The sequence below is a fragment of the Pelodiscus sinensis genome, chromosome 9 (assembly GCF_049634645.1).
Source record: "Pelodiscus sinensis isolate JC-2024 chromosome 9, ASM4963464v1, whole genome shotgun sequence".
NCBI classification, from domain to species: domain Eukaryota; kingdom Metazoa; phylum Chordata; order Testudines; family Trionychidae; genus Pelodiscus; species Pelodiscus sinensis.
Window position 1 is genome coordinate 19,733,930 of NC_134719.1, and position 25,801 is coordinate 19,759,730.

The 25,801-nt window shown below is 44.2% G+C and overlaps 1 protein-coding gene across 4 annotated transcripts; it reads right to left on the reverse strand.

Annotated features, from left to right (window-relative positions):
• Window positions 1-3,138: 3,138 nt before the first annotated feature.
• On the reverse strand, window positions 3,139-14,322 carry DIRAS3 (DIRAS family GTPase 3). Of its 4 annotated transcripts, XM_075936214.1 has the most exons (3): window positions 14,086-14,322; window positions 5,359-5,408; window positions 3,139-4,509 (listed from the first exon to the last, which is right to left on the reverse strand). In XM_075936214.1, exon 3 carries the CDS (start codon window positions 4,392-4,394, stop codon window positions 3,798-3,800), a length of 597 nt encoding a protein of 198 aa, XP_075792329.1. In that variant the 5' UTR covers window positions 4,395-4,509; window positions 5,359-5,408; window positions 14,086-14,322; the 3' UTR covers window positions 3,139-3,797. The 4 variants fall into 4 exon arrangements, with proteins under 4 accessions (XP_075792329.1, XP_075792330.1, XP_006125065.1 ...); XM_075936215.1 differs by lacking the exon at window positions 5,359-5,408 and having other exon boundaries at window positions 14,086-14,321; XM_006125003.4 differs by lacking the exons at window positions 5,359-5,408; window positions 14,086-14,322 and adding an exon at window positions 6,773-6,879.
• Between the last annotated feature and the right edge of the window lie 11,479 nt (window positions 14,323-25,801).

Genomic DNA, 25,801 nt, shown 5'->3' on the forward strand with positions numbered 1-25,801 from the left:
ATCTAGGAAGATATCCTCATGCCTGCTCCAGCCACTTTATGCTGGGTAAAAGGGCATAAAGGGGACTTAATAGTCCCAGGTCTGGATGGGAATGGCAGCAAAGACAAATAAATGTAAGGTAGTCTTCCAAGAACCCCTTAGAAGCCTGATGTAGGGGGTGGCTCAGGGTCAGGATGGGCATAACAGACAGTGTACTGCTTCAGGGATTCCAGGCAGTGCTGAAGTCATAGAGCAGTCTATGGGCCTGCTTGACACTGTTTCAGAGCAGGCATGGATCAGAACATTGCAAAAGAGGACAAAGCCTAGGTTAGGAGTTTTGTGCCTTTGCTAGGTGCAGCACAAACCTGACCTGTGCTTTGCCTTGAGCCAGCACAGAGGATTAATACAGCATTATAGCCACACACCCATTAATCTCATAGAAAACAGCCATACTGGGTCAGACCAACGGTTAGTCTAGCCCAGTAGCCTGTCTGCTGACAGTAGCCAATGCCAGGTCCCCCAGAGAGAATGAACAGAACAGAGAATCATCAAGTGATCCATCCTCTGTCATCCATTCCCAGCCCTAACAACCAGAGGCTAGAGACATCATTACCTACCCATCCTTGCTCATAGCCATTGATGGACCTAACCTCCATGAATTTATCTTGTTCTTTTTTCAGTCTGAATAAAACCTGGCCTTCACAACATCCTCTGCAGGGAGTTCCACATATTGATTGATTGGGTGAAGAAATACTTCCTTTTATTTGTTCTAAACCTGTTGGCTATTAATTTAATTTGGTGACCCCCTGGTTCTTATATTATGGGAGGGAGGGGGAACTAAATAACTTTTCCTTTTTTACTTTCTCTGCACCAGTCATGATTTTATAGACCTCCATCATATGCCTCAAGCTGAAAAATCCCAGTCTTATTAATCTTTCCATGTATGGCAGTTGTTCCATACCCTAATAATTTTTGTTACCCCTTTTCTAAATCCTTTCCAATTCCACTATATCTTTTTTGAGAAGAGATGATCACATCTGTACACAGTATGCAAGATGCAGTCATACCATGGATTTATAGAGGCAATATGATATTTTCTGTCTTATGTATCCCTTTCTTAATGATTCCTTTCTTTGCTTTTTGACTGCTGCTGCACATTGAGTAGGTGTTTTGAGAGAACTATCTACAATGACTCCAAAAATCTCTCAAGAAGTAACAGCTAATTTAGACTCCATCATTTTATACACATAGTGGGAAAACATAATCCCAACTCACTCAGGTTATGTATCCTTACATTTAATGTACTGCCTCGTGAGTTATCATGTAACTACAAGTTGTTCTAATGAGAATTTGAATTTCATACATTGTAAGCCACATTGAATTCCATGTTTATATTAGTACATAGAAAGCCCTATTTTTATTTTAATTAAACAGATTTATATAAATCAGACAAAATATTGATCAGAGAAGGTATTGTGCTTGTTTCCCCTCTCTGTTTACAGGGATACTGTCAATTTAAAACAGGCATATTGCTGGAAAGAAGAGAGACAGCTGTGAAGTGAAATCACACATTTAAATTGTTTTAACTAAATGTATTTGTCACTATTTATATTGTTTACTTTTTCCTGCTACACTCACCTTGGACAATGTAATTAGACTGGTGGATTTCCCCTTCATTTTATAGCCCTTTGCTCATTAATGTTGTCATACCATAACAGGTTATTGATTAAATTCAAAGGTGCAATAGAGTTTTTAAATCCTCACACTATTCCTTTTATTTATAACTTTCTTAATACCAGTCTCAAATTCTGGGCACTTTACAAAGTATGAAACAAGTACAAAATGTATGAATAAATTAACTCTCTCATCAGATGCCATTGAAGTCAACAGAAAGACTCACTAACTCCAGCTTGCTTTAGTTCAGATGCTTAACCTTTAACATGAACAGCCTCTGGATGGCGCCATTACAAACCAGAATGAAATAACTTTTCAGGGAACAACAATGCAGTATCCCAGCCCAGATGCTCCGCAGATGGATGAGGGAAAAAAAAAAGTAGTCTTTGCCATGGACCCAGAAAATGAAGCTCTTAATTACTGTTTACTGCCAAAACTCAGGAAGACAAATCATATTAGGCTGTACATTCATGAAGTTAGGACCTTACACTAGTACAAGCAAAAAGTAACATGTTGATATCTATGCTGTATTTAGCCTCATTCTGGTAAAAAATCTCTTTACTGATGTGCAGACAGCTGATCAAGGCTGCTGCATATACTGAAGGCTATAACAAAGAGCCAGGGGCACACTTTTCAGAGATGGAGGGGAAAGGGAGGGGATTATGGCATATAAATTGCCTGAGACTCTTGTTCAAGTTCAGAAAAATAAAACAATTCTGTAAACTTAAACAGTTTGCCAAAGAATAACTTAATGGGTTTCACCCAAAGCTAGGACATGTTAGAATAGAGAGCAGAAACATTTTATAATTATAAAAAGGCAGCAGAACAAGCAGCCAAGAGAAATGGTGTCAGCAGCACCACCAGGAGTATGCAAAGCTTACAAAAATTTGCGATTTCAAAGCCTAGGATGGGCTGACAAAATAACTCACTGCAGCCTAATATATTTATGCTTGGAGTTACCTGAACTTCTCTATAAAAACCTCTTTAAGGTGAGGAAAGGGACCAGCCACTAGACTAGAAGTCAGATATTCTGATATATACGCTACTCAGATGCAGTAGTAATGTGGCCCGAGTGTGCATATTAGTAAGATTATGCAAGTCACTACATCTCTATGCTTCAGTTTCCCCACCAGTAAAGGAAGTGTAAAGCTTGCTCACTTTTGTGAAATGAGTGCTTTGAGATCTATGGCTACAAATGCTATACACAGTGCAGAGCATTATTTCTATTGTCGGTGTTCAGCTATGCCACAAGAGGCAAGTTAGCAGACAATTTCTGTTAGTAACTATGCTACACAAGTGCCTGATCTTCTGTGGTTATAAGCTCCCTCCTCTCCAGCTGAAGCCAAGGTACTGAGGATGCTTCCCACTGTACAGAATTGGGCCCTAGACACCATATGATTGGGAAGAACTTGGGAATTAACCAAGTTCTAGAGTGCAGTGAAAATGTGTATTGTTGGAAAGAAAAAAAGCCCCAAAACAAACTAATTACATGCAGAAATAGCTTTAATAAGTCACATTGCTGTAAAATATCACTAGCTGCATAACAATACACAAATTTAATTTTTATTATGAAACAAGCATGTCTTTGGTAAGCCAGTCAATCTCTCCTGTGGTACATACATATCTGAAAAAAGATGTTTCTGTTTCTTAGTAATAAGACACCCCAGCATTGTGAAAGATTTGCTGTGTTCAATATATTTCTGAAAACATTTTCCCTTAAAGTACACACTCTAGGCAAAACAGGCTAACACAATCTGAGAACATTTAAAAACCAATATATACTCAGGGATAACAAAGATGATTTCTACCTCTAATAAATTTCAGTACTTTGATCTCAAGTTGAAAACTTGTTTTTGAAAACTTTTTTGTTCAAAGCCTGTGCCACTGTGTAATGGCTAACATTGGACATTCCATTTGCTTAAAGACACATTAAAAAAAAAATCTTTGTCTTCAAAGTCAATGATTAAAATGACTCAATTGAGTTATCAGAGAGAGAAACTATGAGCCTTAGGAGATTTATTTTTCTTGGAGTTTTAGCAAATGCCCATGAGCAGACGGTTTTCACTGTACATGAGACTATTCTGTGAAAGTCCATGCTCTTATTACATCATGCAGTGATGTGAGTCCAGCAATTCAAGGTATACTCACATAACCGAACACTTCCCTTTCAGTTTATCCTTCTTTTTCTGCTGCTTGGATTTCTTCCCATCCACCTGGAGACTGACAGTTCTTCTCTTCTCCAGATTCAAGAGTTCTTGGAAGAGCTCCTGTACATTGTAGTTCATTTTAGCTGATGTCTCCATGAAGGAACACTTCCACTTGCTAGCTAAGGCTTCCCCTTCACTGGCATCCAGTTCCCTCTGGGTCTCATCACTCTTGTTACCAACCAACATTATTGGAATCTTTTGAATGTCCCCTTTGATCTGACAAATCTGGTCATAGATCGGATTAAGCTCTTCCATGGACTGCCTGCTGGTGACAGAGTACACCAAGATGAAAGCATGACCTTTGGAGATAGACAGCCTCTGCATCGCAGGGAACTGATGGCTGCCAGTGGTGTCTGTAATCTGAAGGGTGCAGATGTTTTTATCACAGCTGATCACCTGTCTGTAAGTGTCCTCAATGGTAGGGATGTAGGTTTCCCGGAAAGTTCCCCTTACAAACCGAAGGACCAAGGAGCTTTTACCAACCCCTGCAGCTCCAAACACAACCACCCTGTAATCGTTGCTTTGTTCTGGCATGTTTGCTCTGATATGGTTCAAGAAGTGAGGAAGGTCTGAATTTCAAGAAGTGAGGAAGATCTGAATTGCAAATGCCCAGGTTGATGGAGCTTACATGCCTGGATGCAGGGATGGCCTGCAGAGAAGAAAAACAAAGGAACGAACAAACAAACAAAAGAACCCTCATCATTCACAGTACACAAAAGGTTTTGCTAGGCTGATAAATACAACCCCTCCTCCCATCCTTCATCGCTCTGCTGTGTTACGAATCCAAACCAAATCCCTCAGGCACACATCTCTTACACAGCATTACATTGAAAGTGAAAACTAATTCACCTGTGGCCACCAGCACCAATATCCGGAGAAACTAGATTAAAATCAGGCATCAGAGCTGAGATGAGGCAGCTTCTCTCATTAAAGTTCTCCTGCGCCCAAGCAACGGAGCCCGCAGCACTTCGCTCCCTGCAGCTGGTTCAGAGGCTCTGTGCTCAGCAAATGCCTGGCATCCTCCTCTGCCTACATCAATCCCAGTGCCAGGCTCCCTCACTTCCCACCTTTCATCGGATGCTCATCCCAGAGAAGAGGGGTAGGGGTGGGGAGGGGGTAATGTTTCTCTAGTTTTTGTGCACACTCCCACGCTGGCTCTCTCCCGGTGCAACAGGCAGCACAGCCTGGGTGTCACTAAAGTTGCATCCCCTCTAATGATGAATCTAAATTAATGCACTGGGCTGTGATACTTCTGCTGCTGGTACAATCAGTGAGGCATGTGAGCCACACAGGGTCAGCTATAACCAGGAAAGACTGCACCATCAGTCCCCTTCAGAAAAAGGGGTTAGGTGGCTCTTCCTGGATCCTGATGATTTTTGCATCCAATCCCCCTCAACTGGACCATTAGACTAACTCCCCCCCAAAAAATTTTCCCCTAAAAGCCTGGACCCCATACATCCTGCTGGCACAACAGACTCCCAAAGCCCAGATCCAGTACCTGGACTCTGCTGGATCCAGCCACATTTTGGTTCCTACCTTCAAATTCTCCTGCAGAAATAGAGAACAAGGATGGATGAACCTCTTACACCAGAAACAAAATCCAGAGTCTGATACACAGAAACAGTAGGACAGATGCCCAGAGCTGGCACCTGGTTCTTGTTAGATCATGCCAATTTTTGCCCACAGCCTTGAAAAATTCCACTGGCCAAGTATATCAGCAGAACTCGTGTGGGTCTTATGCTATGCTATTAAAAGAAAATAAACAAACCCTTCACCAAGTACCTAATCAAACCACCAAGCCTTGTTGTTTCCCAGCTTAGGCTCTGGTGCTTTCATTTTGTCACTGATAAGGAAAGGATGCCCTATTTAGCTAGGGGACAGGGCTTGGTGGAGTTCTGTATTTCACAACGTGCATCGCTAGGACATCACAGATTGGGGGATGTTTTCAACATACTGTTGAAACAGCAACAACCTCAAATCTATGTATTCTCAATAGAGTGCTGGAAACAATGTTCTGAAGAGTTGTGAAATGTGCATCTCTACCTTTTTGGCAATGCTGTTCCACTAGAATAGGTATAAATCCAGTTTGTGAGTGATGTAGAAGATGCATGTATAGGAAGTGTAAGTAGAAAGACTGGGGAGCATGCAGCCAAACTTCATCCAGATTTAGAAAGACAATGGTGCCAAATTAGAGAATTGCAGATTTCTGGATGTTGGGGAATCTTGGGAGGAATAGTAAAAACAACACCTGCTCTCAGTTTTGATGGTACAACATCTGGATTTTTAGCCAACAGTTGACAGGATATGGCTGGATCCCTGGATCTAAGATTTTGCATCAGAGTCTGGATTTGTTAAAGGTTCAGAAGAAGCAGTGATGAATGTTCCCTACTTACATAGTAGATTTTGAGGGACTGAGGCCCAAAATCGGCAGGATTCTGATGGGCTTTGCAGATCAGTTGGGTCGGATGTGTCCTGGTTGGGGTGTTTTAGTAGCAATAGGATAGTAACTATTTGGGTAATATATTTGGGGGTGTGGCTGCAAATGTCAACAAGCCCTAGCCAGCTCCATCTTTCAGTCAGTTACCCGCCACATGCACCACTATCACCTCAACCTACAACAGCAGAGCAGACACAACCAGTGCTCCCAGCTCCAGACTGGCAGCTTCTTCCCCTGCAAGTCATGCTGGTACTGTTCAGCTACCGAGCTCCATATGCGGGAGAAAGTGGTAGCTTCAGACCCTCCCAAAGCTGGGAGGCAGCAAGCAACAGCACCACTGCTGGCTTTTTGATGAGTAATAAGGTTATTGCAGCGCAGCTGAAGACAGCACAGGGCTTTAGCAACAGTCAATGAAAGCAGCTCCCTCTCCCCATCCGAGCCTCAGCACAGAATAAACATGTATATGAATATTTACCTCATTCTTTTGCTCTTCCAAAAACCTGCCTTCTGTGGGGGCAGCCCACATCCATAGGCAGCCTGGTGTGGAACTGGCACTTAATGGAAATACAAATTCCACTGTTGTATTTGTACCCGATGGAAAGCAGAGGCTGGGAAGCACCACTGCACAGAGGGAGAGGGCGGGCTTGGCTCCCCTGTGCAGCAGCCCTAAAGTCAGGCTCCAGATCTGCCCTTGCTGGGAGCCCTACTCTGCCCTGGCACAGGGCTACTTTGGTACACCTGCCTGGGGGCTGCCTGGCTGTATTTCCAAAGCGACAGGCCCACGTAGACTCAGCCCTGCATGCAGTCACCCTGTATTTCATTCAGTTTTTCCAGGAGTGGAACATCCCATTCATGCTGCTGGAGTGGAATAATAATGGTTAAAGGAGCCGAGTCTTCCGCTGGAGGGTTATTATCTTGTCTGCGGGAAAGAGCTGGGGCTACTTAGAGCACTTTTCAAAAGCCAAACAAGGTGTTTGGTGCTAGAAGGAGAAGCTCTGTATAAGGCAAATGCTAACAGGGCTTTGCTAGGCTCAAGCCCAGTATTTTGATATGAAGTGTTTCTTGGCCAGATCCAAAACCAATATTGTTATTAATTTCTTATGTGCACCCAAATATTTGCCCAGTAGCTGTTAGATTGGGGACAATTTTTCTTCACAGCTTTTACTGACCTTAGAGGGGAGGGGGAAATCAGGGCACTTCTTAGGAAGTAAAAATCAAGTTTTAAAAATGCAGTCCATGGAGGAATTATAGGAATATGTAGGACACTGCTAAATGAGAGCGCGTCACTCAGCAGTCCCCCTGCCCCAGTGAACTGAATTCACTTGCTGTTAGGAATGGAGATACCCTCTTCTTTGGGGAGGGGGCGGCAGCGTGCTTCTTGGGCCACTAAGTAATGTTCAGCCAGAAACTTCGGGACATTCTGCTCAGAGATGTTGTTCAGGACAAGTAGTCTGGGACTCTCTCTAGTAGATCAGCATTTTGGGCTAGATCCCCCAAGGGTATTTAGGCTCAGAACTGGAATGCCCAGCCACCCTTTGGAAATCAAACCCCCAGGTTCTTAGACAATACATGGAAGAAAGAACCTAAGAATGGGATCTGCAAAAGCCAGAACACTCAGGCTATGTCTACACTCGCGGCCTCTTGCGTGAGTAATATGCACATGAGGCTAAGTGTGGAATATTGCCGAGCCTCATTTGCATACCTAATGAGCTACCATTTTTTCAGAAGAGGCTGTTGCGCAAGAAGGAGCGTCTATACTGCCCCCTCTTGCGCAATGTTGTTACACCTATTACTTTTCAGGAAGAACGGCATTGCGCAAGAGGGTTTTTCTTGTGCAAGAAGGGGCAGTGTAGACACTCCTTCTTGAGCAAGAGCCTCTTCTGAAAAAATGGTGTCTCATTGGGTATGCTAATGAGGCTCGGCAATATTCCACGTTTGGCCTCATTTGCATATTACTCACGCAAGAAGCTGCGAGTGTAGACATAGGCTGTGTGGGATGCCACCTAACTCAGCCAGTAAGAAAAGCCAACGAGATAGGTGAGGCCTAAGCCACACTCCTCTTATTTTGTACAAAAAAGAAAAAAAATCAAGGAGGAGGACCCGCCCATGATATCTAGAGCACTGTGGGTCCTAATCTACGCTAGGGTGTGATTTCAAAACAACAAGCAGAGAGTCCACACTACCAACTCCATTATTTTGAAATAAGGGGCCGGTTATTTCGAAATAAGCTTATTCCCCAATGAAAGCAGGAGTTATTTCAAAAGAGTTATTTCAGGAGTTGTTTCAAATTTCGTTATTTTGAAATAATTTCCTAGTGTAGACATGCCCAGGGAGACCCAGTTTCCAATCCCCACCTTGCCTGATACCTCATTGATGAGAGATGCTCTGCAAGTGGGCTAACCAGTGATCTGGAGAGGGTGTTCTCAAGCTGTCTTGTTGAAGTCTTTCCACTTTGTATGGCATACTTACCCACTAAGGTATAGAAATTCACCCTCCAGCCCAAAGTCTAGAATTTCATACAAAGTGGAACTGCTTCAACTGGAGAGATGGAAAATCCCAGCCCTGAGTATCCTATAATCCAGCAACTTGGGCACTCAGAAGGGACCTGCGACACTGAAGATCAAGTTCCTGCTTCAAATCAGGCATGGGGACTTGAGCCTCAGTCTCCTACATGCTGGGTGAATCTTCTAGCAATGGGGGATGTGCACATTAGACATGTTCAAAACACACCTTTCAGAGCAGGCCCTGCCCCACATGCTGAATAGGTGCCTAATTTATGAAGTCCCATGGGGCTTAGACATGAGCTCGTTGCTGAGTTGCTCAGCATCATCAGGAAAAGTATGCACCTTAAGGATTTTCTTGGCAGAAACTTAGGTTCCTATAGGGTTAGGCAGCAAGTAAGCAGGGAATCTATGTTTTGGATTTAGGCACCTAAAATAGCAGTTAGGCGCCCAATTCCCTTTGTGCTGCTAGCCCTTTGTCTGATGTTCACGGTCCCGCTTTATTGAGATATAGGTCATGAGGTGGGCACATCTCTACAAGTTGCAGATGTAGGCAACACAGGGGCTTATGCTGCTTCATTCCAAAAAGCAAGTTATAACATTCGCAGGGATTGTGAAAAGGCACATTATATAGCCTGGGCTTTCTATCATAGCATGCTAATGTTGGATGGGTTATTAAAAGCATAGTGACTAAAATGAGAAAGCACTTTGCCCTGCAAATTATTCTAGTGTGTGTAATAACACTGAAGTTCTGAATTGCTGCAGGTCTGGCAGTTACTTTTTATTAGATATTCAGCTGCCCTTTGAACTGTTTTTACTTTCTTACATTGTCTCAGTGTATGGAATGTAACTGGAGGCATGGCAGTCCCAGGATATTAGACAAAGTGAGTGAAGTAATATCTTTTATTAGATCAGCTTGTTGGGGAGAGAGATGCTTTCAAGTCATACACATTCACCAATAGAAGTAAAGCCAATCAAAGATATTGCCTCACCCACCGTGACTGTCACTTAGGGCAGTTGTAAAAATGTACTACAAATGAATAGGATATCCAGTTCTCACCGGAGAGACTGACACAGAGATGCCAAGAGTGAGGAATACATTCTTTTTGGTGGTTCACCTATCAAAACTCATTGATTCATAACACGTGAAAAATGGTTACGGTCTGGTTACAGTTCTGCACCCTCCCCCCCCAAAAAACCCCAAAACAAACAAAACCAAACCACACACACCAATTGTAAGCCACCAATCGATTTCAATAGGAGCACTGCTACGGCTATTCAGAGATCTTTGCTGAGAATAGAACACATGCTTAACATTAACAATGTTTACCGAATGGGGAGACAGATCAGTGCATGTTGCCCTGTTCATGCTCGGAGGGAAAAAAGGGACCTTTCTCCACAGCAGTTTCATCCCGGTAAGAAGTTACAACTCATGCCCAGCCAGGACTCAGAAGGGCAGAGAAAGACTCGCTTTCTTCTGGGCCAATATAGCTGTATTTCACTGCAGTTACTGAAAGCAACAGTTATCCCCCAAACAAGAACTCAGTCAAACCAGTCAAGAGGTAATTTAGTTGGTTGGTTTGGTTCTTTTACGGTCTTATTCTGAAGAGCAGTAAAGGATCGAGATTGACACAAAGCTCAGAGTTTAGGTAGACTCTGGTGGCTTGCAATTTGCAAGCAGGAGCAAGCCCATCTAACTAGGTGACCATATTTCCCCATGCCAAATATGAGACACCAAGCGCGGAGGCTGCTGGCATTTTGGGCTTAGGGCTTTAGCCCTGCAAGGGGGAGAGGGGGCGCTTGGGGATTCAGCCCTGCAGCGGGGGGGAGGGGGAGGGGAGGGAGAACAGCTGGCACTGGGTCTTCAGTGGCTGAAGCCTGGAGTTCTGGCATCTCGGCCCCACCCCATTGCAGGAGAAATACGGGATAATGTGCTCATTTAAAAAAAAAGTTGGGGCACTGGAAACAGCCGTTAAATACAGAACTGACCTGGTAAAAATGGGATGGATGGTCACCCTACATCTAACTCCTTTGCTATCTCCCTTCGGCTGATATACAGTTTCCACACCAAGACAATCAAGGGGGCTGCTGTCAAGCAGGTAGCTCCTCATCAGCTCTGCTGTCTTATTAGGAGAGCTCAGGTGTTCTTACAGTCCCAGCCTTGCTGCCTGAGACAGGGTGATTTAACCTCCTGTTACCTGGGCAGGATCAGCTTTCCAGCCCAGTCACATGCAGCTGTGCTAATCTTGGTTATAAAAAGGCCTTTCTGAGCACTTCTTTATAGTAACAAATAACAGTGGGGGAGGATTTTCCTATATTTAGAATATATCTCACATTTGTATTTAAAAAGCAGACAAATTAATTGCATGTCTTCTTCTTGACTATTTGCTAAAATCTGAGCATGAATTGTATGGGGCAGGTGTATGACTGCTTTATCTAAAAATAGGATTCCTATGTTAGCATCTATTGTATTGTCCCCAGTGAATGGAGGTTGTTTCTATAGAACTATTCCAATTCAACAGTCTTCTTTTCTCGTGCATGTAAAAGAAAGGAAATTCCTAATTTTGTTTCAGGCTCAATTTTAATACAGATTTTTACTTATTTAGGTTAGCAAAAGGGCCTATCAAAGCACCAGGTCACAGGTTCTAAAAAGCCAACACTACACTTTCATATTGTTCATGGAGACATTGCCTGTCGCATCAATGGAAACTGCATGCAGGTAGCTGAGTACCGGTGATAGTTCGGAGGATAGAAAGGAATTGCCACAGACTGTTTTATAACTGACATGTATCATTTGCCATTAATGCCCCACATGGGACTGCAGCATGGCCAGTCCCCAGGGAAGGAGACAAAGAAGAGGTGTCGCTATGTAAAAAGTTGCTGTTTAGCAAGGGCAAACATTTCATTACGAGAATCAGAGGCGTCAGCAAGAGAAATGGAGGCAGGGGCCCCTGGTTTCCTGGAAGTATCTGGACCAAACCAGAAGATTCACAAGATGGGGAGGTGAGTGGCTAGATTAAATGGGGATTGTGTCCAGAAGTTGGTTGTTAGGCCTAGGTCTGCAACTCTCTGATACTGTCTATGTGTAAAGCATAAGTGTGTTTAAGAAGTTCCTTTGCAAAGTCTGTGTTCCTTGCTTTAACTGTACTGTGGTTTCCCAATAAACCAGAGTGCATGCGAGGGTAGAGCATTGAAGGGAGTGTGCATAAACTGGGCAACACAGAAGGGCCGAGACACTGGTGGAAAGGTAACTGGTTGGATGGCAAGAGCCTGCTACCAAGACACGAGGCTAGAGAATGTGCAGAACTAGGAGCAGCATTTGGCCTCTACCCAGGCCGAGAGAGTTGAGGAGCACCTGATTCCAAAGCTTAGGTCGGACACTGCAGACTGGTGATCACCCACAAACATATTAACCCCAATTTTCAAACCATTTTTTATCCAAACTTTGTGGTTCCCATCCTCGTGGGAGTAATGTTACTAGACTTTTGACTTTGGCTGCGCCAGTGTCTGTTGCCACCTCTTGCAGCAGGTATGTGTGCACATGCCTGTTGGGGGTAAAGGAGGCAATTCCTCTGGAGTCCAGCAATTCAGAAGGGCCTGGGGCTCCTAGCAGCCACTGGATACCAGAAGTGACAGTGGTAGGAGCCTCACACAGCTTGCTCCGGGTAGCACTGAGAGCTGGGAGAAGCTAGCCTCCAGCCTTACCTCTTCTGCCCAAAGACCTTCCCTTCCCAGGGTACAAAGCCAGCCACTCCCTATGCCCAGGGACCTGGCAATTCTGTCTGCCCCTCTGTGTGGCTGTGTCTACACTGGCCACTTATTCCGGAAAATCAGCTGCTTTTCCGGAATAACTTGCCAGCTGTCTACACTGGCCCCTTGAATTTCCGGAAAAGCACTGACGATCTACTGTAAAATCATCAGTGCTTTTCCGGAAAAACTGTGCTGCTCCTGTTCGGGCAAAAGTCCTTTTCTGGAACAGTTTTCTGGAAAAGGGCCAGTGTAGACAGCACAGATTTCTTTTCCGCAAAAAAGCCCCGATCGCGAAAATGACGATCGGGGCTTTTTTGCAGAAGAGTGCGTCTACATTGGCATGGACGCTTTTCCGGAAAAAAGTGCTTTTGCGGAAAAGCGTCCTGCCAGTGTAGACGCGCTTTTTCCGGAAATACTTATAACGGAAAATTGTTCCGTTTTAAGCATTTCCGGAAAAGGGTGCCAGTGTAGACGTAGCCTGCATGTCTATCTAACCCATACTGGAGGTTGGCGGGCCTAAATCTGGTAGGCTGCAGTTTGTTTCTGGTGGGGTTGCCCTGTGGATTAGAGCAGTCTGAAGGAAATGTGAGTGCTGGTAGTGCAGTGGGTACTACTAAAGCCCATCGTTAATACTTTACTGTGAGGTAGCAATTTTTTATTCACACACCTCAAAGCACTTTGCAAAGGAAAGGAAGAGCCGTTATCCCTTGCACAGCAGGAGAAACTGAAGCACTGAGAAGGGATGTGACTTGCCTCATGTCACACAACAGATCAATGGCAGAGTTGGACTTGAGCCCAAGTCTCCTGAGTCTCTGGCCATGGGAAAATAAAGCCCCTTCATCAGAGAAGAGGAATCCTAGAATGCCTGACACAAGCATCCAAGTACGTTACTGCTTTGCACACCAAGGGTGGGATCTGCTGCCAAAGAGGCAGTACATATGCAGCGTATATGCTGAACTGATTGGCTCCTTTGGAGCCGCTACTCAGTCTGACCCTTGAACTGTCAATGAACGTTTTTCTTTAATGTTGTAGCCAGTTATTTATATCTGAGGTGTCACTTTAGAAATCAACCAAATAGTGTGTTTCCAGAAGTCTGCCAGGGCAGTAGGATCAGGCACCATAAACAACTGATCACAGCTTGACTTTCCATTTCTCACTTCCCCCAAGCTACACAAATGGCCCATACTTCTCTCTGACATCACACCAGTAAGTGGCTGGATTTCTCCCACTTCTAAAATGCATCTCCCAGCACCTCTTGTCTAGATCTAGCTTCGATCATCAGCTCTCCAAGGAAGGGGCTCTCTTAACACGTGTCTCATGCATCACGGAGTCCACTAATGGTGCTTAACAGATAGTGACTTCTATCAGCAGTTGGTGGACAGGAGGTTAAATAAACTGTGGTTTAAAAAGGGACAGTTATTACTTATTTACAATCTAGTCTTATAATAGACACATTATTGAGCACCAGCACAGTCTGACAGCTGGTACAAGTACACCCTCTGATGAATTGGGGAGAAGGCAACAATCTTTGGTTTACCTGATACAGCAGCTCCTTGTAGACAAGGTTCCTAGTTGCAGAAAATGTTGAACATGCTCACAAATCCCTCTACCACTTGCAGGACTCTGCTAGTTAGTTAAAGCTAAAAGCGAAGTCCCCATGCCAACTCCAGCCTATGAACTGTTGGCAAAATGTTCTAGAGTGGGGTGGGCTGCCCTTTTCAAGGCATGTGGAGCCACAAAGCCGCAAGCCCTGGTCTAAGGACAGGCCCAGCAGGCATGTATTGGGAATCAGTGGACCCAGCTAAGCGACAGCAGCAATGATTGGCTTGGATTACCAGCTGTAAGATATAAGAGAGGACCCAGCCCTGTAAGTGAGAAACTGCTTTGTAAGCAATAGAAGGTTATGAAAAGGTCAGACAGACCAGCTGGCATGTGAGACCCCCTGAAAATAATGGAGGGCTGCAATCTATGAGCAACGAGACGGTAGATAACCCAGTAGTATCACTGCACTGCACTGATTAGTATCACTGCATGAAACCTTATGCCCTAATAAATCTGTTAGTCTCTAAGGTGCCACAGGACTTCTCATTGTTATTCCAGATCAAAACATTCACATTTAGGGGGAGGAGAATTGGCTTTTATGTAGGAGAAGAATAAAGAGCTTGTGTTGAAGGCCAAACTGAGTTGGGTATGGCTAATTGTAGCATCCCCTGCTGGTGGACAGATTTACCAGCTTCTGGGTGCTATTCCTGGCAGCATAAAGCTACAGCTCTGAGTAAGAGAGGATTCCCCCAGTACAAGGGTTGCTAAGGGTAAGTGTAAGCCTCATCCCTGAAGATCACCTTTCAAGCTCTGACATGAGGGATGTTGTAATAAATGGACCTGTACGTTTACCCTAACTGTGAGCTCAATTGTGAAAAGTGAGTGTAGTTCATTAAATGTCACAATAACCTATAACTATCTTTTTGATGGGAAAAGATGCAAAAGGGAGACAAAACAGAAGGATAGTCCAAACAAAAAGACCTATTGATATAATGGTCATGTTGCTGTGAGCGTGTTACTATTTATCCAACAAATGCATCTTTCCAACTTGTACTGAGCTGTGAAGAGAACATTTCCCAGACCTAAACATTTCTCAGAACATTTCTGTGTAGCTCACAAGCCTGTCTTTCTCCCCAACAAAATATGGTCCAATAAGATATTTTTACCTATCTTGTCTCTTTAATATCCTGTGATCAACATAGCTGTGATTACACTGCAAGTGGAAACATAACACGTGTAAAGAGAGCGATTTTCAAAAAAAAAGATTATTGCAATAAAGAGCAGTCTGGCTACCTACCCATCTAAGGAGCTTGCAGAATAATTAGAACCACCAGGATAGTAGATTCAGATAGTTGCTCACAGCTGAACGAGCATAAGAGGTTAAGGAGAGAGAGATCTATCTGCTACAGAAATCCCCTTCAAACGGTGATAAGTTTCTATGCTATGGTGAAAGACATTTGACTTCAGTCCTGCTTGAGACAGGAAGACTATTGTTAATGCATTGAAGTTGTATAGAACACAGATGTTTTAATGCTGCAGAAGAGCAAGAGGGGTCTAACTTTTAAAATAGATAGCTTTGGTTGTCTGAGTCTCCCTGATGGAATAATTCGGTTCAACAAGTGTAGGGCAGGCTTCTATGAAAGACGTCCTTTGAGAGAGATTTTCAGGGTAGTGGGTGAAAAATGAGGCTTTGGGAATCCAATCTCTTTATGATTAAAAGGTGGAGCCCCCTAAGCCAGGATGTGTCCTGTTGCAGATATAACATGCATTAGAGCTAATATTTTTCTTGGCACAATGTGAGTTGTGTGCACATCAGTGAGAAGAGAATTTGGCTCCAGTGTGTGCCATGTTCCAGCAGTCACGGCTGGACTCCATTTTCATCACTGGGGGTGGCATCCTAACTCCTGTGTTGTGCCTGGTTGAGATAAAAGACAGTCTCAGTGTCAGGCCAAGTCATTGCTGAGGTTTTTAACAAGGATTATTCTTGTGCCTGTTTCTCAGCAGCATTCCCCACCAAGGTGTCCTCGCCTTCTTTGATAGCCTTCCCGGCTTTCTCATTACTGCTCAAAGGACTAGCAACCACCTGCTGAGTTTATAAACCTGTACTCAGCAAACTACACGCAGAACAGAAACCACCAAGGCTACGTCTACATTGGCAAGATTTTGCACAAAAACTTGCCGCCTGTCTACACTGGCTGCGAGTTCTTGCACAAGAACACTGACGTTCTAATGTATGAAATCAGTGCTTCTTGCGCAAGAACTAGGACACTCCCACTCAGGAGAAAGCCCTCTTGTGCAAGTGTTCTTGTGCAAGAGGCCAGTGTAGACAGTCAACATGAATTTCTTGCGCAAGAAAGCCTGATGGCTAAAATAGCCATCAGAGCTTTCTTGCTCAAGAGAGCATCTACACTGGCACGGATGCTTTTGCGCAAAAGCACATGCTAGTGTAGACACTTTCTTCCGCAAATACTTTAACATAAAAACTCTTGTGTTAAAAGTATTTGCGCAAAATCTTGCTAATGTAGACGTAGCCCATCAGTCATGGAGGCCCACCTTTTAAATGTAACTACAGACAGAATAGTGGGACAGGTTACCTGACACATCCAAAGAGAGACGAATCAGATGGTATGTGCAATGCATCCCAGAATACGAAAGGAATTAGCTACCTTCAGTAAGAATTGTCTGAAATTCTGTCATTTGGCAACATCTGTCGTCTGGCATCCAAGTCTCAGTTTAAAGCAATGAAAGCTATGCTCTATAAGGCTACCCTTGCGGCTTCTTGAGCAAGAAATATGCAAATGAGGCTAAGCGTAGAATATTGCCAAGCCTCATTTGCATTCCTAACGAGCTGCCATTTTTGCAGAAGAGGCTCTTGTGCCAGAAGGAGCTGTCTACACTGCCCCTTCTTGTGCAAGAAAAACCCTCTTGCGCAATGCCGTTATTCCTGGAAAATAATCGGCATAGTGGCATTGCGCAAGAGGGGTTTTCTTGTAGACAGCTCCTTCTGGTGCAAGAGCCTCTTCTGCAAAAATGTCAGCTCATTAGGTATGCAAATGAGTCTCAGCAATATTCCACGCTTAGCCTCATTTGCATATTTCTTGCTCAAGAAGCCGCAAGGGTAGCCTTATAGAGCATAGCTTTCATTGCTTTAAACTGAGACTTGGATGCTAATGAGCCTAAATTACTTTTGAAAATTGGACTTAGGATCCCAAGTCACCATTAAATCTTCTTTTATCCTGCAGTCACAGGCTTTTGGAGGCTGCACTTCTTTTCAGACTCAAATAAAATTGCCTGAATGTGTAATACAGTAGTTCTTGAGGGCCTGTACAGAACAGCTATTGTGTTAGGTGTTGTACCACCACAAAATAAGATGTGGTTGCCTGCCTCAAGATGCTCAGTCTAACCAGACATTGGTTAGATGTTAGGGTTATATAAATGGGATGGTCTGCAAGGGCTGTGTTAGTGCCACAGCTTTGTCTATTTCTGTCATGTTAGCTATTGAAATCTTTCAGGTGAAGTTTATTAGGAGAGGATTGGCTGATTGGAAAGACAAAGGCAGAAGGAGTTTGGAGCAAGCATGGGAGGGAGTATTCAGAGTGAAAGCTGCACGAAGTGGTCAGATGACACCTTTAATGTCCATCAGGCCCTGCTTAAATTGCTTCTCCAGCCTTTAGCCTCTGGCTGGCTCTTTCCCACAGGCCATATGGCTGGAAGGAGACAGAAGGGTACCACATGGCTTCTAGAGGCTCCAGATCTTGTAAATAGGTTTAATTTGGGGGCCAACTCACACCCGTTGACCTTCACTGATTTCAATTAGAGCCAAAGGAGGGGACGTATTTGTGCTTACTTCAATGGGCTCAGCGTGGCTGCCAATTACACAGGGACTCCCAGGCAGCACCTGTTCCCAGTTTGCCTGGGCTCCTGGAGAAGAGTTAGTCTCTAGCTGCTGCGGAGGAGGGTTTTGCCACCACCTGTGCCTGACTAATTCAAACAAAACCCAATCCCCCTTGCAGTTGTGGCAAACGGAGGTGACTCAGCCGGTGACTCAGCAATGGGAGGAGTGGGTGCAGCGCTGCTAGCAGCTGTGCCTCAGGCTTCCTCATGTGAGCTACTTATGTGGAAGGAGGATTGTTGTTAGTGTTACAGAACCTCTCCCGCCTTCCCTGCAGGGACCCTCACCATCCAGGTGCTGCTGACTAGGGTAACCCTTCTGCCAGGTGGGGCAGGCAGCTAGAAGGGCTGGGCTCAATAGCTAGAGGTTCCTCTTACTAATACAAAACAGGACTGGCTCAAGCCCCACCCAGTAACTTTGGGTGCCTTTGAGACACTACTTTCCCACTTACAAGCACTGAGTCTGTGTATAGAGCAAAACACACTTTTGTTACACAAAGAAAACTGTTAATTTGGGAAAGTCTGCAACCTCTCGGTAAAATACCCGTGTTACGCAGAAGCACCAATGAAGTGAACTGCTGTTGATGTGCTTGCGCCTTTGCCAAATACAAAGGGTGCTAATCAATATTTGCTATTGATCTGTATATGGATCTCTTGCTTTTTACCCTTGCTCACCTATGCTGTGTACCTATGCGTGAAAGAACATCTTGTTTTGAAGACACTGTGGCTGTGTCTAGACTGGCCAGTTTTTCCAGAAAATCAGCCACTTTTCCGGAAAAACTTGCCAGCTATCTACACTGGCCGCTTGAATTTCCAGAAAAGCACTGACTTCCTACTGTAAGAAATCAGTGCTTGTTGCGGAAATACTATGATGCTCCCGTTCGGGCAAAAGTCCCTTTTGCGCAAAAGGGCCTGTGTAGACAGCTCAGATTTGTTTTCCGCAAAAAAGCCCCGATCGCAAAAATGGCGATCGGGGCTTTTTTGCGCAAAAGCACGTCTAGATTGGCCATGGACACTTTTCCGCAAAAAGTGTTTTTGCGGAAAAGCGTCCGTGCCAATCTAGACGCTCTGTTCCGAAAATGCTTTTAATGGAAAACTTTTCCATTAAAAGCATTTCCGGAAAATCATGCCAGTCTGGACGTAGCCTGTTTCTATTACATGGCCACAGGCTCCCAAAGGGAAACCCTTACAATTGCCAAACCCAGCTGGGCCTCCCAGGTCATTGGCACAATTTTTAAAAAGGGGGTTATGAGCCATAGAGGTGCTGACTCTTGTGGCCTCGCCCAGGGTGAGGTACTTATGTAAGCCATACCCCTAGTATCAGAGGAGTAGCTGTGTTAGTCTGAATCTGCAAAAGCAACGAGGAGTCCTGTGGCACCTTATAGACTAACAGATTTATTGGAGCATAAGCTTTCTTGAGCAAAGACCCACTTCATCAGATGCATGTTCAAGTGGGTCTTTGCCCACAAAAGCTTACGCTCCAATAAATCTGTTAGTCTATAAGGTGCTACAGGACTCCTCGTTGCTTTTGCATACCCCTTGGCTACGTCTACCCTGGCAGGTTCTTGCGCAAGAATGGACATTCTTTCGCAGAGCGACCACGCTACCTGCCTGCTCTTGCGCAAGAAGTTTTACAGTGAAGTGTGGTAAGAGAGGGCTTCTTGCACAAGAGCTATGCTCTTTTCTAACAAGTGTAAGCTCTCTTGTGCAAGAGGTCAGTGTAGAGGTGCAGCAGGGGTTTCTTGTGCAAGCTGGAAATGGCTAAAATGGCCATCAGAGCTTTCTTTCACAAGAGAGCATCCATACTGCCATGGATGCTTTTGCGCAAAAGCACATGGCAGAGATGTGTTCTTGCACAAGAGTTCTTGCACAAGAACCCGCCAGTGTTGACAGAGCCCTGGCATGTCTTTGGCATGATTTTGTGCAAGAACTCTTTTGCGGAAGAGATCTTGTGCAAAAACTCTTCCAGAAGAGAGCGTCTACACTGGCATGTGCCTTTGCACAAGAAATGTGCTTTTGCGCAAAAGCATCTGTGCCAGTGTAGATGCTCTCTTGCGCAAGAAATTCATGTTGCCTGTCTACACTAGCCTCTTGCGCAAGAACAGTTGCGCAAGAGGGCTTATTCCTGAGCGGGAGCATCATAGTTCTTGCGCAAAAACCACTGATTTAATACATTAGAATGTCAGTGTTCTTGTGCAAGAACTCGCGGCCAGTGTAGACAGGCGGCAAGTTTGGGCGCAAAAGTGGCTGCTTTTGCACAAGATCGCACCAATGTAGACACTGCTCTAGTGTGGGTCACTGTCCCATGTAGTGGCACTTAGACTACTTACAGTGAGAGATAAGAACAAGGGAGATCTACAGCCTAAGCTGAAAAGCCAGCCACTAAGCTCCAGAAGTCTCAGGTTCAAATCTGCTCTGTGGCTTTTACAAGTGGGGGCTCATCTGGTATTTCAACTGGATCTCTGAAACTTGGGATGCACTTCCTCAGCTAAGGGAAGTATGTAACTCACATACCTAGCATGGTTTGCTGTCCCATGTAGCTTTATAACCCAACTGGCTTTATAACTCAAACTGTAGAGGCTTCTACACTCAGCTCCAGAGGTCCTAGGTTCAAATCTACCTAGTGGCAGTGGCACACTCAGCCAAGATGGACAAACTAGGGGAGGTGTGTAAGACACAGCTCACATGGTAACCATGACACCATGGACTTCCAGTCCTAACTTTAGGCTCCTATTTACTAAAGTCTTGGTCTCAGTTAAGCACTTAGCCACCCACTACTTTATCTATGCTACTACTGTTGCTAGTAAAATGCTGCTAACTTTAAGCCATCTCTTTCACATTTTAGAAGCAGAAGCAATATGGTACAAACTCAGTCACTGATAAAGATTAGGGTTATTAAAAAAATAAATTAAATTAATGGAGATTGCCTATCTCCTAGAACTGGAAGGGACCTTGAAAGGTTATCAAGTCCAGTCCCCTGCCTACACAGCAGTACCAAGTACCAGCCCTGACAAATTTTTGCCCCAGATGGCCTCCACAAGGATTGAACTCACAACCCTGGGTTTAGTAGGCCAGTGCTCAAACCACTGAGCTATCCCTCCCCTGAGTTCACCTGTGCAGCTTGTCTGTGGGCCCAGACCACCTAATTTTTACTAGATACTTTGCGTTACATACAGATGAGACTAAGATCAGAATCCAGCCAAAAGTCTGAGGCTCCACAAACAGAAATTTTCAAAGGGACCTAAGATAATTAAATGGCTAATGCCTTTGGGGCTGCATTGAAAATCCCAGTCCCCCAAAGTAATTAATACATAAAGATCAGAGAAGAAAAGATCTGTTGTATTGGTACAACAAGTGATACTAAAACCCAGGTTATTGTTGTGTGTGAAATACAATAGAATGGGAATTAGTTCTGGCCAACTGTACCCCTCTTACAAGAGTAAAACTTATGCTCTACAATCATGCTGAATGAATCACAGCTATCTGGAGATTTTGTGTTGTTCAGGACATTTTCATCTTGTTATTAGTCATCTCTCAAAAGAAATTGCTCTCAGCTCACTGGGAGTTAGCATGAGGGTATGTGTAGGAGGGTTAGATTGTGAACAAATAAAATGCCTCACACATTGCAAATGTGTGTGGGGGAGGGGACACTACTGTAATGAGGTTCCCTGTGGAGTTGCACGATGAAATGTAAGCAGGGTTTAATAGCATTAGAGAGGCTGACCCTCTACTTATTCCATTCAGATCTCTGCTGCAACATCAGCTGAGATGATGAGATCATTTTTTGCTTCCCAGTGTGCAGCTCACAGCATTAACAAAGGTGTATTTGGAGTTAGAAACTCACTGAGGCTGGGAGAGTCTGGTGCAGGAAGATAACTTGTCTTTGACATATTGGGCTCAACATGGGTGATGGAATGAAATTCGATTGCCAGGGTCAGGCAGGAGGTCAGATGGGATGATCCTAGAATAGGGAACATATCCCCACAGTTCAGAGTGACTGGAAGCCAGTAGATGGTAACTGCTATTTGTAATCCTAAGTGAAGGGAGTTAGTTGCCTCAGCAAATCTCATTGTGATTGTCACTAATTAGCACTTGTGCTAGTGTCTGAGCTAACGAATAAACTCCCCTCATCCTACAAGAAGATCCTTTCAGCTCAGGGGGAGGCACACTGGCAGGAAGAGAGCAGGGGAAGCTTGCGGGGGTACTGCACATGCAATAATTACTGTGCCAAAAAATAGCATATTTCACTATGGAAAAATGGAAGGCAATGAGCATGTCATTCCATGGTACTGATTAACTATTTCTTCCCCATGCTTTTACCCTGTGCTGAATAACAATAATTCACATTAAGCAGCAGCATATTTCCCTTCTATGAGAAACCAGGTGCCAGACTGGCCTAGTTCTCATGCTTGTGTCCTTATGCACTAGTCTGTATGTCAACTTGGTCATCATGTTTGGGGCTCTAAAACTGTCAGATACATAGGCTATATCTACACTGCAGAGTTTTTGTGCAAAAATGGCTGGTTTTGTGCAAAAAACCTCACGGAGCATCCATACTACAAGCGTGTTTTTGTGCAAGAAAAAGTACAGTAGATCATCAGAAGAAAGGCTTTTTGTGCAATAGTATTTCTACAAGGAATAAGTCTTTTTGCATAAGAGCTCTTGCGCAAAAAGGCGTGTGTGGATGGACACCAGGGGTTTCTTGTACAAGGAACCCTTATCGGATGGCCTCTGCGAATGGCCATCAGAGCTTTCTTGAGCAAGAGCATCCATGGCAGTGTGGACGCTCTCTTGCTCAAAAGCACATCTCTTGTGCAAAAGCACATGGCAGTGTGGACGCGCTCTTGCGCAAGAACTTTTTGCGGAAGATCACTTCTGCAAAAAGTTCTTGTTCAAGAAGCCTGCAGTGTAGACATAGCCATAGATGAACATAATTTGTTGGTGGAAAGTCAATATGGTTTCTGAAAAGGGAAATCATGCCCTACTAGAGTTCTTTGCGGGGGTCAATAAAAGCATGTGGACAAGGAAGATCCAGTGAATATAGTGTACTTAGATTTCCAGAAAGAAGGTCCCTCACTAAAGGCTATTAAATATAGTAAATTGTCATGGGATAAGAGGAAAGGTACTTTTGTGGATAGATAGCTGGTTAAGACAGGAAACAAAGGTAGGAAATGGTAAGTTTTCAGAATGGAGAGAAGTAAGTAACTAGTCGTGTCCACTAATGGTCTTCCCTGGGACCAATCCTATTCAATTTATTTATAAATGATCCAGGCTATGTTTACACTACAGTGATCTATTGGGAAAAGGTATGCAAATTGTGCTCTACAATTTGTGTACCTTTTTCTGATAGTTTTTTTCGGAAGAGGCTTTTCCGAAATTTGGCCCATTTACACTGGGTCAAATTTCAGAAAAGCCTCCTCTTTCAGAAGAGCCCTTCTTCCTCGTGGGAGGAGGAAGACAGGGCTTCCAAAAGAGCGCATCTGCTCTTCCGCAAAAAAAAGCAGAAGAGCAGATGCGTTCCCGGAAAACCCCCATAGTGTAGACATAGCCCTAGAGAAAGGGGTAAACAGTGAGGTGGCAACATTTGCTGATGATACTGAACTGCTCAAAATAGTTAAGACCAAAGCAGACTGTGAAGCACTTTGAAATGATCTCACCAAACTAAGTGATTGGGCAACAAAATGGCAAATGAAATTTAATTTTGGTAAAGGTAAAGTAAGGCACATTGAAAAAAATAATCCCAACTATACATACAATATGATGGGGACTAATTTAGTTGCAATTACTCAGGAAAGAGATCTTTGAGTCATTGTGGATAGTTCTCTGTAAACATCCACTCAGTGTACGGCAGTAGTCAAAGCAAACTGAATGTTAGGAATCATTAAAAAAGGGATAGCGATAAGACAGAGAATATCTTATTGCCTCTATATAAAACCATGGTACGCCCACATCTTGAATATTGAGTATATATGTGGTTGCTTCATCTCAAAAAAGATATATTGGCATTGGAAAAGGTTCAGAAAAGGACAACAAAAATGATTAGGGGTTTGAAACAGGTCCCATATGAAAAGAGATGAAAAAGACTTGGACTTTTCAGTTTAGAAAAGAGGAGACTAAGGGGGGATATGACAGAGGTTTATAAAATTATGACTGATGTGGAAAAAGTGAAGAACTAGCAGTCACCAAATGAAATTAATAGGTAGCATGTTTAAAACAAACAAAAGGAAGTTTTTCTTAATGCAGGGTAGTGTCAACCTATGGAACTCCTTGCCAAAGGATGTTGTGAAGACTAGGACTTGAACAGAGCTAAAAAAGGGGCTAGATAAATTCATGCAGGTTAGGTCCATCCGTGGCTATTAGCTAGGATGGGTAGGAATGGTGACTCCTAGCCTCTCTTTGTCTGGAAATGGATGACAGGAGAGGGATCGCATGATGATTACCTGTTGTGTTCACTCCCTCTGGGACATCTGGCATTAGCCACTATTGGTATATAGAATACTACACTAAATGGACCTTTGGTCTGACCCAGTTTGGCCGTTCTTATGTTCTCTATGGAGAAGTTCTAGGCTTGCTAACATTCTAAACAAACAAAACTGAACACCCTTGTCTAAGGGTGCAGACTCTGAGATGAGGTAAGGGATAGAGGGATGGAGGTATAGGAAGGGGATCCAAGATGGGGTAGGGGATACAGGCTCTGGGCTGGGGCCAGAAATGAGGGGTTCATAGTGCTGGTGGGGGCTCCTAGATAGGGCAAGAGATCGGGATGCAGGTGGAAGTTGAGGGCTCTGGCTGAGGGTCCATGCTGTGGAGTGGGGCTGAGGGATCCAGAGTGCAGGAGGGGTTCTGATCTGGGGTAGGGGATTGAAGTGTGGGAGGGGGTGCAGGCTCTAGGAGAGAGTCTGGGTTCATGGGAGGGCTCAAGAGAAGGGGACTCAGGTTGAGTAGGGAGGGGGGTAGAGCTGGGGCAGGGGGTTGGGAATGTAGGAAGGGGTGGGGGCAATTCTTACCCCAGGCAGCTCCCCAGAAGCAGCTGGTATGTCTGTGTATCCCTATGGGTACATCTAGACTACAAGAATCTTTCGAAAAAGCCTCTTTTGAAAGAGAATGTCTAGACTACAAGCAGATTTTTTGAAAAAGCAAGCCATTTTTTCCAAAAGAGTCTAGATGCTCTCTTTCAAAAAAGCACAGTTTGCATTCTATAGCGCCTTTTTTCGAAAGAGTACTTTAGAAAAAAGACGGTATTCCTCATAAAATGAGGTTTACCGCGATCAAAAAACCTGCTGCGTTCTTTCGATTTACTTTCAAAAGAATGCGGCTGCAGTCTAGATGCAGATGAAGTTTTTTCAAAAAAAACCTGTAGTCTAGACACACTCTCAGGCTCCTACGTGGAAGCACGACCAGGCAGCTCTGCATATAGAGGCTCTCTGGTGACTCCTCCACCTAGGAGCTGAAGAGACATGTGACTGTTCCTTCATGGAGCCAGGTCAGGAGCCTGGCTGCCCTGCACCACTGGACATAACCTCCTAGCCAGTGGTGCTGACCAGAGCTGCCCAGGATCTCTTTTGACTTTGATTTTTATCTGCTTAGGTTTAAGTACCCATTCTCCAGATACTTAATGATGCTCTGTCTCCCACTCCCTTCCCCTTTTCTTTCTCTCCTCCCTTCCCTTCCCCTCTCCTATTTATTTTGAGTTTTCATATCCCAAACTCATAACTCCAGTCATCTGAAGAAGTGGGCTGTGTCCACAAAAGCTCATGATCCCATCTACATGCTTTGTTAGTCTATAAAGTGCTACCAGACGATTTGTTGTTTTTTTACAC

Excerpts from the sequence above, each read along its gene's own strand:
- DIRAS3 (XM_075936214.1), bottom strand. The coding sequence starts at position 4,394 with ATGCCAGAACAAAGCAACGATTACAGGGTGGTTGTGTTTGGAGCTGCA.